We start from the raw sequence: 13,652 nt of genomic DNA, 5'->3' as shown, positions 1-13,652 counted from the left end.
CTTTCCATCTGTGCCACCTCCCACCCACCTGCAACATATTAGATGTCACCAATGTTACCAATCATTTTGTTTCTATTGAAACACCATGACTTGATGTTTTTGTAGATATTTCACTTCTGAGAAGATAGGAAATGATCACAAGAAAATGTTCTGTAAAGTCTTAACAGGAAAATGAAGTTATTTCTGATAACTTTATATGAGAAAACAAACCTTAGATTCTAAATATATATTGGCCAGAGACATTTTAGCAATCTTGTAGAGGCTCACAGACAGTGAGATTGCACACAACACAAAGAGGGTGTCGTTGATTGCAACACGGACAAACACAACAGTCTTCATTTCAGTATGTGCGATTTTCACAAGCAATGCACAGGTCAAGTTAACCACAAGAAATAGGAGACTGGCCAACAGGAAAATTAGCTGAAGGGGCAACCTAAAATGGAAAAGAAACATCAATTTAACACAACTTAAACATTGCTAGAACCTGCCTCACCCATCTGCTGCTAAGATCCTCATCCACACTTTAATTATTTCCAAACTCAGCAACTCCAAAGTTCTCGCAAGCCTCTCAACTGACCCTCTTTAAACTTGGACACATAGTATCATAAAGATGTACAGCATGGAGAAAGACCCTTCCGTCCAACTTGTCCATGTTGACCAGACATCCTGAATAAATCTAGTCCCATTTGCCAGCATTTGACCCATATCCCTCTAAACCCTTCCAGATGCCTTTTAAATATTGTAAATGTATCAGCCTCCACCACTTCCTCTGGTAATTCATGCACACACCAGCCTCTGCATGAAAAAAATTACCCCTTGGGACCCTTTTAATCTTTCCCCCGTCACCTTAAACATACGCCCTCTAGTTTTGGACTCCCCTACCCCAGGGAAAAGATCTTATCCATGTCCCTCACCTGAAACTTTAACTCCCATACTTTAAATCTCACCACCTCTCAGTCACCCATCACCACTGGATTGGTTGTACCAAATTGGTCCCACAGTTCAACAACAATTTGTATTTAAAATTTTTGTCCTAAGTTCAAATTCCTCCATGTTCTCACCCTTTCCTATCTGTCTAACCTCCTCCAGGCCCACAGTTTTCTGCTTATTTCCAATTCCAGCCACGATGCACATCCCAATTTTCATCACACCACTCACTATTGTGGTTATAGTTTCATCAGTCCAGACCCTGTGCACAGGAATTCTCTCTGCAAACCTCTCTGTCTCTCCATGTTAAAATTTGACCAAACCTTTGATCACCTGCCTTAATATTTCTTTATGCAAATCAGTGCGAAAACTTTTATTCCTCTGAAGCACCTTGAGATGGTTTGCAACGTTACTAGCCCTGTATAAACTTTGTTGAGTTTTCAACTTGCAATATTTACAAAGCATTCATATATTCCTGTTTATCATTTTATAGTAAATGTTATTTCCTTCAGAATAATACTAAATTACATTTTTCCTCTCAGTTTGCATAATTAAGATCTGACCTGTTCACCTGTGTAATTTATTCAGTTACTGTGCTATGTAAAGGTAATATAGACTGTGACTGTACAGCAGACTATATTGTACTGTAGAGTATTAATTCTAGACTGTGATGACTATATAAGGGTAATATAGACTATTATATCATGGCAGTAGAGTCTATGCCGTGACTAGCATATAACACTAACAAGGATGTAAATTGCAACTGTACTATATAATAGTGATAAAACATAGATTGTTACTATAGAGTATGGACTGATTATTATGCAATAGTAATCGTGTAGAATAGGACTATCATAAAATGATAATAAAGAGTAAACTATACCTGTATTTTTGAAGCTCTGGATAGTACTTAGATTTTGCTTTGAAAATCACCTGGAATTATAAAAAAAACTGTTTAGCTATTTAAACTTTACAATATTCAGAATTTATTTCACTCTCAAACTGTTGGTAAAATTAACCCAAATGTATTGAAATATGTCTGGCAGTTACACAATTTGCTTAAACATGTGTAATGCTATTGATGGTTAAGTAGCTGATAGGAATAGTAGCAGCTTCACTTGTTTCATTGTACAAAGCTAATTCAGGCATTTTGATCATTTGTTGAAGACCTGACAACTACAACAAGTAGATTTTTGGAGAATTTCCTTTTTCATAACCAAATTATACCAATTACAAAAAAATGATGTTTATGTAGTGGTGGTCCACTAGAAAGATAGACTATAGGAAATAGGAGCAGGAGTTAGCCTTTTGACACCCTTTGGCCATCCATCATGGCTGATTGGATATTCTTCTTGTCCAGTTTCCTGCCTTTTCCCTATAACCCTTCATTCCCCTCCTGTTCAAAAATCTACCTCAACCTTAAATATACAGTAGGACTCTGTCCCCACAGCTGCCTGTGGCAAGGAGTCGTAAAGACTTAGAACACTTCAAGAGAAGAAATTCTTCCTCATCAATGGCACCCTTTATTCTGAGATTGCTCTTTGGTCCTAGACTCTCCCATGAAAGAAAACATTCACCTTGTCAAGCTCCTTAAGAATCCTATATAGTTCAATGGGATCACCTCTTATTCTTTTAAACTCCAGTGAGTAGATCACAAACTCATAGAATGCCTACAGTGTGAAGTAGTTCATTCAACCCATCAATTTCATACCGACCCTCCAAAAAGCATCCACCCCAACACTGTCCCTGTAATTCGCATGGCTAATTCATCGAACCTAGATATCCCTGGACACTGTGGGCAATTTAACGTGGCCAATCCACCTAATCTGCACATCTTTGGGCCGTGGGCGGAAACCCACACAGACACGAGGAGAATGTCTGTATAGAGTTTGCACAATCAGCCAAGGGTAGAATCAAACCCACGTCCTTGGTGCTGTGAGGCAGCAGTGCTAATCACTGAGCCACCATGCCACCCTGTTTAGCCTTTGCTCATAAGACAATCCCTTGATACCAGGGATCGTAATAGTGAACTTTCTCTTATCTGCCTCAAATGAAACAATACGATCCCTCAAATAAGGGGACGAAACTTCTCAGAGTACTTCAGATGTGGTCTCACCACCACCATGTCCAGTTGCAGTAAGACTTCCCAACTCTCATACTCCAATCCTCTTGAAATAAGGTCCAGCATTCCATTAGCCTTCCTGATTACCTGCTGCACCATGTTTCATGCACAAATACGCCCAAGTCCCTTTGTGTTGCAGCTTTCTGCAGTTTTTATCCATAAATAACAATCTGTTCTTTTGTCCTCCCTTCCAAAGTGAACAATTTAACATTTTCACATAGATGTATCATTCTTAATATATTCTGCAGAGGTGAAGAAATAAAAACATATTCATATTACATTTTACAGCCACACACTACCTCAAAATGCTTTACAATCAAATAAGTACTTTTGCAGTGTAGTTATTGTTGTCATATTAGTTACGCAGCAGTCACTTTTCTCAGTGAAAGATCCCATAACCACCAATGATCGGATAATCTGTTCTAGTGACACTGTGTGTCAGTGATTATTAGACAGGATATCAGGGAGAACTTGCCTGCTTTTCCATAGTACTACAGGATCTTTTGCATTTAACCTAAGGAGCAGACAGGGCTTTGAATTATATCTCATCTGAAAGTCAGCCCCCCCGACAGAGTAGCTGTCTTTTAGTGCTGAATTAAAATGTCGTCCTAGATTATTTGCATAAATTTCTGGAGTGGAACTTGATCCCACAACCTTCTGCCTCAGGCAGAAATAAGCATACTAACCATTGAGCAATATCTGAAGTAGACCAAAACTGCGCACAGTATTCAAAATACTGTGTAACCAATACCCTGTATCACTGAAGTGCAACATTCTTATGCTAATACTCATTTTTTCTTGTAATAAAGGATAGCATCCAATTGACATTCTTGATTACCTCCTACACTTACCTGCTAACGTTTTGTGGCTAATATACCAGAAACCTAAATCCCTCTGTACCTCAGAATTCCGCAGTTAAGTAATACTCTGCTTTTTTCTGCCAAAGTAAAGAATTTCACATTTTGCCACATTATATTCGATCTGCCAAATTTTTGTGCACTCACTCAACCTCTCTCTCTGTAGCTGTGACTTCTTTATGTCTTCTTCACCATATACTTGCCTACGTAGCTTGGTGTCGTCTGTGAATTTAGTTACCATTCCATCACTCCCCTCATCTGAGTAATTGATATAAATTGTGAAATGGTTTAGACTCAGCACACTCTGAGGTACTCCAAGTGTCATGCCAATCAGACAGAGTAATTTATGAATACTTTCTGCCAGCATGTCAATATGTTACACCTACACCGGGAGCTTTTATTCTCCATAATAACCTTTGATGTGGCACCTTCTGAAATGCCTTGTGGAAATCAAATTACAATACATCTACAGGCACCCCTTTATCCACAGTGCATGTTACTCCTTCAAAGAACTCCAGTAAATTGGTTAAACATGAGTTCCCTTTGATAAAAACCCTGTTCCCAATGAGTTCCCCTTGATAAAACCCTGTTCCCAATTACCTTAAGATTTTCTAAAAGCACAGCTATAATCTCTGTAATGATCAATTCCAACATACTCTCATGATAGATGTTAAGCTAACTGGCCTATGGCTTCCTGTTTTCTGTGTCCCTCAGTTCTTGATTAGAATTTGCTACTTTTCACTCCAATGGAATCTTTCCTGAATCTAGGAAATTTTGGAAAGTCAACACCAATGCATATATTACCTCATGAGCAAACTCTTTTCAAACCCTAGGATAAAGTCCATCTGGACCTGGAGACTTGACAGGGCACGGCTCCCACCAGTTTGTCTAGCACCACTTCCTGTATGATTGTAATATTTATAAGTTCCTCTAACCCTTCCACATCCTGATTTGTTGCTATTTCATCCATCATTCACAGTCATAAATCCCAGAAACAGACCCTTCAACCCATGCCAACCAGGTTTCCCAAACTAAACTAATCCTACTTGCCTGCACTTGGCTTATATCCTTCTAAACCCTTCCTATTCATGTACCTATCCAAATGTCTCTTAAATGTTGTCTGTACCTGCATCTACTACTTCATCCACCAGTTCATTCCACATACGAACCACATTATGTGTGAAAATGTTTCCCCTTAGGTCCCTTTTAAATCTTTTCCCTCTCAATATGCCCCTAGTTTTGATCTCCCCTACCTAGAGAAGACTTTTGCTATTCACCTTATCAATGGCCCTCATGATTTCATAAACCTCTATAAGGTCACCCCACAACCTCCTATGCTCCAGTGAAAAAAGTCTAATTAGCCTCTCCTTATAACTCAAACTCTCCAGTCCTAGTAACATGCTTGTAAATCTTTGCACCCCCTCCAATTTAATAATATCCTTTCTACAGCAGGGCAACCAGAACTCTAAAAGAGGCCTCAACAATGTTCTGTACAACCACAATATGACATCCAAAATCCTATACTCAGTGATCTGAGCAATGAAAGCAAGCATACTAAATGCCTTCTTAACCACCCTGTCTACCTGTGATGCAACTTTCAAAGAACTATGTACCTGAACCCCTAGGTGTCTCTGTTCGATAACACTCTCCAGGGCCCTACCATTTACTGTGTAAGTTCTACCCATGTTTATCTTACCAAAATGCAACATCTCACATTGATCTAAATTAAACTCCATCTGTCCATTGGCCCAATTCATCAAGATCACTTTGTAATCTAGGATAACCTTCCTCACTATCTACCATATCAGGAATTTTGGCACCATCTACAAATTTAGTAACTATGCTTCCTAAATCTTCATCCAAATTGTTCATATAAGTGATAAACAACAGTGGACCCAGCACCAATCCCTGCTGAACACTGCTGTTCACAGGCCTCCAGTCTGAAAAACAACCCACCATCAGCACCCTCTGTCTCCTATCATCAAGCCAATTTTGTATTCAATTGGTAAGCTCTCCCTGAATCCCATGTACTAACCAGTCTACCATGTAGAACCTTGTCAAAGGCCTTATTAAAGTCCATGTAAACAATGTCTACTGCTCTGCCCTCATCTATCTTTTTGGTCATGTCCTCAAAAACCCAATCAAGTTTGTGAGACACAATTTCCCATGCACAAAGCTACACGGACAATCCCTAATCAGTCCTTGCCTCTTTAAATGCATGTAAATCCTGTCTCTCAGAATCCCCTCCAACAACCTACCCACTACTCACGCCACACTCACTGGTCTAAAGTTCCCAGGCTTCTTTTGCAGCCTTTCTTAAATAAAGGCACAACATTAGCCACCTTCCAGTTTTCTGGCACCTCACTGGTGGCTACAGATGATACAAGCATCTCCACTAAGGGCCTCATAATTTCTTCCCTAGCTTCCCAAAACATCCTAGGGTACACTTGATCAGGTCCTGGAGATTTATCTATCTTTATGTTTTTTTAAGACGTCCAGCATCTCCTTTTCTGTAATATGGACTGTTTTCAAGACATCAATATTTACTCCCCTGGGTTCCCTAGCTTCCATATCTTTCTCCACAGTAAATACTGAAGTGAAATATTCATTTAGTATCTCTCCCATCTCCTGTGGTTCCACACTTAGACAACCACTTTGATCTTTAAGGGGCCCTATTCTCCTCCTAGTTGCTCTTTTGCTCTTAATGTACTTGTAGAATCTCTTTGGATTATCCTTAACTTTATCTGCCAAGGCTATCTCATTTCCCTTTTCTTGCCATTCTGATTTCCTTCTTAAGAATGCCCCTACTCCTTTTATACTCTTCAAATAATTCCCTTGATCCCTGACATATGCCTCCTCCTTATTCTTGACCAGAGTCTCAATATCTCTACTCATCAGTTGTTCTCTACATCTACCTGCCTTACCCTTCACTGTAACTTGAATATAATGCCTCTGACCTCTCATTATCTCACTTTTGAAAGCCTCCCACTTTTCAGTCATCTCTTTACCTGCAAACAGTTTACCTCAACCAATTTTTGAAAGTTCCTATCTCATACCATTAAAATTGGCCTTACTCCAATTTAGAACTTTAACTTTTGTACAAGGCCTATCCTTTTCCATAACGATTTTAAAACTAATTCTGATTATTATTGGTCCCAAAGTGCTCCCCCATTAACATTTCAGTCACTTGCCCTGCCTTATTTCCCAAGAGAAGTCGTTTTTCTCCTTCTCTAGTAGGTATGTCTACATATTGATAAATAAAATTTTCTTGAACATATTTAACAAATTCCTCCCCATCCAAGCCTTTAACACTATGGCAATCCCAGTCTATGTTTGGGAAGTTGAAATCCCCCATTATAACAAACCTATTATTCTTACATATACCTGAGATCTCTCAACATATTTGCCCCTCAGTTTCCTGCTGACCACTGGGGGGCCTATAATACAATTTCATTGAGGCAGTCATCCTCTTCATATTCTGAGCTCCACCCATATAGCTTCACTGGACGATCCCCCAGGAATATCCTGGCTAAGTATAGCAGTAATATTTTCCCTAATCAAAAACACCACTCTCCCTCATCTCTTACCTCCATTTCTATCCTTTCTATAGCGTCTAAATCCCAGAACATTGAGCTGCCAGTCCTGTCCCTTCCTCAGCCATGTTTCTATAATAGCTATGATATTCCACTCCCATGTTCCCATACATGCCCTGAGTTCATCCACCTTACCTATTTTAATTCTTCAGAGTTACCTCATTCTCTGCCACGCTTTTGCCTGCCTTGTCTAATTAACTTTCTCTCTTTAACTTCTGTATCATCCTCAGGTTTCTCTCTATTCTCGGTACTAATTAGGATCCCCTCAACCTCCCTCCATACTAGTTTAAAGCCTCGGAGTAGCACTAGCAAATCTCCCCACTAGGATATTGGTTCCCTCTTCAGTTCAGGTGAAACCCATTCCTCTTCAACAAGTCTCTTCTGCTCCAGAAGAAATCCCAATGATTCAAAATTCTGAATCCTTGTTCCCTGCACCATATCTTCAGCCACTTATCTGCCCATTCTTCCTATTCCTGTTCTCACTGGCAGATGGCACTGGATAATCCAGAGATTTGAGGTCCTTTGAGATCCTGCTTTTTAACCTCCTAACTTCTTATATTCTTTCTGCAAAACCTCATCTATTTTCCTACCTATGCCATTTGTACCGATGTGTACAACTCTGGCTGCTCAATCTCCCCTTTAACAATTTTCAGTAACCACTCAGAGACATCCCTGACCTTGGCACCAGGAAGGCAACACACCATCCTGACCATCAGCAGATTCACAATTACAGAATCGCCTGCCTGTATGTCCATTTCCTTATTATCTACTGTTAACTCATCATTCTCAATTTCTAAAGGACCAACACACTTTACTTATAGTTTTCCTTTTTAAATATCTGCAGAAACTCATACTACTTGCTTTTACATTACTAGCTATCTTCCTCTCTTTCTCTCATTTCTTCCTCCTGGTTAGTCATATTTTGCCATGCTACATATTCTGACCAATCACTTGACCTGCTACATATCTTTGTGCTGTTATATGATTTTTCCTTTAGTTTGATGCTTTTCCCAAATTATTTAGTTATCCACAGACATGAGGTCTTCCTTTTAGAATATTTTCTATTGTCTATATCCCTTGAGTATCTGTCACTGTGACTCAGTTGATCTATCCTTAGTCTGGTATCCCAGTTCACATCAGCTATCTCATCTTTATGCCCACATAGTTACCCCTATTTACATTGAAAATACTAATCTTAGCCCCAAATGTCTCCCTTTCAAACTCCATGTAAAACTAAGTTTTTTTATTGCGGCCATCTAGAGGTACCTTAACTCCGAGGTAATTCATTAATCCTGTCACTTTAGATACTACCAAGTCCAATATAATCTGCTCTCTGGTCAGTTCTAAAACATGCTTCTCTAAGAAACTATCTCAAAAGCATATATAATCTCCTCATCCAGGCTTCGATAGCCAATCCAATGTTTCCAACCCATGATTATATGATTATTATCCAATTATCCCAAGCATCCAATATTTCGGCGACTATTCTTTACCCCATATTGTGGTTACTGTCAAAAGGCCTGTAGACCATTCCACTACAAACCTCTTGCCTGTACTGTTCCTTATCACCATTCAAACTGATTCTATATCCTCACCTCCTGAACCTAGATCTTTTTTAACCATTGCACAAATGTCATCCTGGATTAATCCCTCTACTACCATCCTTCCTACTTTTCTTGAATGTCATATACCCCTTGATACTCAGGTCCAAATCCTTGGCATCTGCAATCATGTCTCCATATGGCCATCAAATATTAGTTACTGCAATGTGCAATTTCTCTTTATCTACCCTGTCAACTCCTTTAATCATCTTAAAGAGTCATCTAGATTTTGTTTCTAAAAATATGCTTCATAAACAAGGCTAAAGGCCTAGAACCTATGTGCTGACCCAGAAATTCCGATGACTAGGCAGTAGTTGGCAGCAAGATAAACTGGAGTTGCCTTTTGGAAATCCGGAATCCATGTGGAAATCCTGACACTCCTTACTCCGAGGGAATTGGCTGGTAGGTGGAAAGTTCTGATAGACAATGACTTGCATCTGGCATCCCCAAAAAGCATCCCTTAAAGTTTGAGTAAGACCCCAACTCACCACTGGCACCCTACAACACCATCCAAACAGATCCTTGATATTCCCAGACCCAATAACCCTGCCCACCAAACACAACAATACCCACTCACTGCTGGCATGACAGCTCCTGACCCAACACTGCTGGATCTGACCCTGTTGGACTGACATTGGCTCTTACCCGATACCCCAAACCCACTGGCCTGACACCTACCTCTTGCCCTGGTCCAACATCTTCCATCCCCACATTCCACCAATGCAACTCCTGAGATGCACCCCTCATGATCTGGCAATCTAACTCAACTGTGTTAGAAAAAAGGTTTTCGTCCCTGACTGTCCACGTAATGTACATCTTTGCATCATTTAAAAAAAAACTCAAAGTATTTTTAAAACATGCTGCATCCACCAGTGGCTTCTAGGGGGAGAATTCTGTTCTGTCACTTAATGCTCTCCATTGCTATAAAACTGGTTTAAAGCATCTGAAGGACCAGAGAAATCTCTGTGCAATTATTTAGACAGTTCAGCATTTCAGTGGCAGACTGGAATATAAGCATATAATGGAAGGGAAACAACTTGTAATTATACGGTATGTTTAATGTAAAAAAGAATATTATCAAACAAAATGTGATAGGAATCCACATAAGAGGGAGTTATAACATTGCTGGACTAGTAATCCAGCGGTTTAGACTAATTTTTTGAGGTTATGTGTTCAAATTCTGCCATGGCAACCGGTGAAATGTAAGTAGAATTAATTAATTCAAAATATCTAAAAAGAAAGTTAGTCTCGGTAACCAGCCTGTTGTAAATACCCATCTGACTCACTAATGACCTTCAGAGAAGGAAATCTTTACCTAGCTTGCCTACGTGTGACTCCAGATCCACAACAACGTGGTCATCTCTTAACTACCTGAAAGTCCATTTCAGCATGGCGAACCCAATCCCATGAAAGAATAAAATAAAGTATACGAACAGATAATCAAAAGCGAGGTTTTAAGGAATACTTTAAGAGTGAAAAAAGGAATCAAGATGCAAAGACACTTATGAGGAAATTCCATTGCTTAGGCCTAGACAACTGAAAGCATGGCTACCAATGGTAGAATAATATACCAAAAGTTGAGGTGCTCAAGAGATTAGTATTTCATTCTTAGTATTATTTGTACATGTACGGCATTAAGATGCAGCATCAATCCAAAGAGAGATGATGCACAATTTATTCAGATCTCCAAATTTTCCTGGAGAGAATTGAAGACAGGATTGATAGATTCTGACTGGACATGGTAACAGATCTTCCAGCTGTAATATCTTTTTGGATGAATTACCACTGATGAGTCGAAAGGGTTTATATAATTACCTTGTCATCTCGTGCTCTTTAGACAGAGTTATTAGAATATTGAATTGTTGAACACATAAGTGGCTATTGATGCAGAAACTCTAATGAAATTTAGAAGGGAATTGGATAAGCATTTGAAAAGGAAGCATATAAAGAATGTGGAGAAAAACCAAGACACTAGTATTACGGTAAACAACTCCAACGATAGAATTTGCTTTGATAAGAGGCATGATGTTGCTATTTCTGTGATTCAGAACTCAGTCTGCTCACAAGTTCTTCCTGGCTTTCATCTATAGTTCTGTGCTGAAACCACCACAAAATTTTACAGGTCTACACAAGGTGGGATCACAGCAGGAGTGGAGGTATTGAAACAGGAGGTAAAATGGTAATTGTACAAATTGAGGTTAAATAAACGCTTTCAAGTGGAGGGCATTTTGCTTTATTTGTTCATAGGATGTGGGCACAACTGGCTGAGTCAACATCAAGTTCCCATCACTAGTTGCCCTTGAGGACATGATATTGAGCTGTCTTCTTGAACCAGTGCAGACCATTGGTGTAGGCAACTACACAGTGCTGCTGGTGGGGAATGTTCAGAATTTTGATCCAGCAACAATAAAGGATTGGCAATATAATTCCAAGTCAGGATGGTGAGTCTCTTCAAGGAGAACTTGTAGGTGGTGGCACTCCAATATATCTGCTGCCCTTGTTGTTCTAGGTGGTAGTGGTTCTGGGTTTGGAAAGTAATTGGATGATTACTTAGAGTCATGCAGCATGGAAACAGACACTTCGGTCCAACTTGTCCATGCCGACCAGATTTCCCAAACTAAATTAGTCCCATTTGCCTGCATTTGGCCCATTACCCCCTAAACCTTTCCTATTCATGTATCTGTCCAAATGTTTTTTAAAATGTTGTAACTGTAAATGCATTTACCACTTCCTCTGTAGTTTATTCCATACATGCACCACCCTCTGCGTGAAAAAATTGCTCCTCAAGTCCCCTTTAAATCTTTCCCCTCTCACCTTAAACCTATGCCCTCTAGCTCTGGACACTCCCCATCCTCAGGAAAAGACCTCATATATTCACCCTATCCATGCCCATCATGATTTTATAAACCTGTATAAGGTCACCCCTCAGCCACCAATGCTCCAGGAAAAAAAGTCCCAGCTTATTCAGCCTCACCTTATAACTCAAATCCTGCAGTCCTGGTAGCATCTTTGTAAGTCTTTTCTGCACCCTTTCCAATTTAATAATATCCTTCCTATAGCAGGGCAACCAGAATTGTACACAGTACTCCAAAAGTGGCCTCATCACAAAAGTTGCCACACTACAGGCCTCTTTCAAAAGCACAGGATTCAAAACCCAGAACCCTGCCACATTCATAACTCTGCCTGAATTACATTCTGGGCAGGAAGATCAAGCTTGGGCCTATCTGTCCACTGACCACTTAATGACCATTAAAGGCCTATTCACTTTGCCAGAGAGGAATAGATATTCAAGCTTCAAGCCAACTCAACCTCAAAGATTCCTCTTTAGCTCTCTCCAAAGAAGGTAGTCACTACTTAATGAACAGTGTCTTAATAAGAACAAATCTGAGCTGTTGCTAGGCTGACAACTTCCTTACCGGAAGATAGAGGCATGTGATCATCTCTCACAGGTCTGTCCAAGAGGGGGCCAATGAGCCAGAATGCGGCCCAATGAGGAACTCTAACTGGTACATGACCGGGACTCCAAATACAAGTACAAATGGAAAGTTCTGCAAGGAGCTACTCCTCAAACCAGAGGCGATTTCACTCCCTCCTTTACTGCTGGTAGGAACAGAAATGCCCTCTAATTGGAGGAGCAGTAAGTGGTATGAATGTCCCTCCCAATATTTAGCCCAAAGCTTGGACAGAGGGAACGATTACAGGAGACTGCAAGAGATATGATGCCTGTTGGGCTGATGGCAGTAATTGTTGGGTATGGGAGTTGGCATCAACTTAGCAAGTGAACTGGCATTCAATCAGGAAGCAAGTTGGGGGTGGAATTGACTCGCCAAACAGGTGAAGGGAAAAGGCTCCAAGTGAAGGAACAGATCAGGGAAAGACGAGACTGACTCTTTCCTACAAAAGCATCATCTCTTGAAAGAATTTCAGAGAGGATGGTGGGGCAGTGCTCCTAAACCTATGCATTTTGTGGGACAGCGAGGAAGGCAGAGGGAAAGCGATATCGAGAGGACCAGAGAGCAGGTGAGTGACATCTAGGATAAGGGGGCCACAGTGAGAGCAAGGGTGGTAAAGCAAGAATGAGGGTGCTAGAGCAAGGGAGAGCGAGGGTGAGGAGACCAGGGTGAGGGAGACCGAGAATAAGGGCAAACATCCAAGGAGATACTTATTGACACTTGTGTGGAAATAGAGTTAGAAGTGATACATTTGTAGTGTTTCATTCTGTAAATACATTTTAAAAAGTAAAGATTGACAAAAAGTAAAGATTTGAATTCACTAACTGGCTGTCAGCAGTTTAACAAGCTATGAAGGAATTTCACCCTGACCAAATCTTGCAGCAAGGAACGACTTAAGATCTTGCTTCCAAAAGGCCTGCTGTCACAAGGGGGCATGAAACAAATCTCAGTGCTGAAATGCCCCAATTAAGGGTCACTTCACCAGGCTGTTGGCATTTTGCTGACGGCAGATCAACTCTCCTCAGTGCCTGGGCAGGAATACCAGCTGCATGCAGGTGGCTTCCCAGGGAAACATTATTTTATTCAAAAAGCGCAGGGAG

At 40.3% G+C, this 13,652-nt stretch overlaps 1 protein-coding gene across 1 annotated transcript in view; it reads right to left on the bottom strand.

Annotated features, from left to right (window-relative positions):
• gpr137ba (G protein-coupled receptor 137Ba) overlaps nt 1–13,652 on the bottom strand; it is a 44,473-nt gene that overhangs the window by 15,785 nt on the left and 15,036 nt on the right. The window contains exons 2-3 of the mRNA XM_020510947.2: nt 1,811–1,860; nt 211–433 (exon numbers count right to left, since the gene is read on the bottom strand). Of these exons, the coding sequence (XP_020366536.2) occupies nt 211–433; nt 1,811–1,860 (273 nt within the window). The remainder of the gene's footprint in view (nt 1–210; nt 434–1,810; nt 1,861–13,652) is intronic.

Source organism: Rhincodon typus, chromosome 5 (genome assembly GCF_021869965.1).
Source record: "Rhincodon typus isolate 14 chromosome 5, sRhiTyp1.1, whole genome shotgun sequence".
Taxonomy (NCBI): domain Eukaryota; kingdom Metazoa; phylum Chordata; class Chondrichthyes; order Orectolobiformes; family Rhincodontidae; genus Rhincodon; species Rhincodon typus.
The sequence above is the reverse complement of the archived record's forward strand: the minus strand, read 5'-3'. Positions and strand labels throughout refer to the sequence as shown.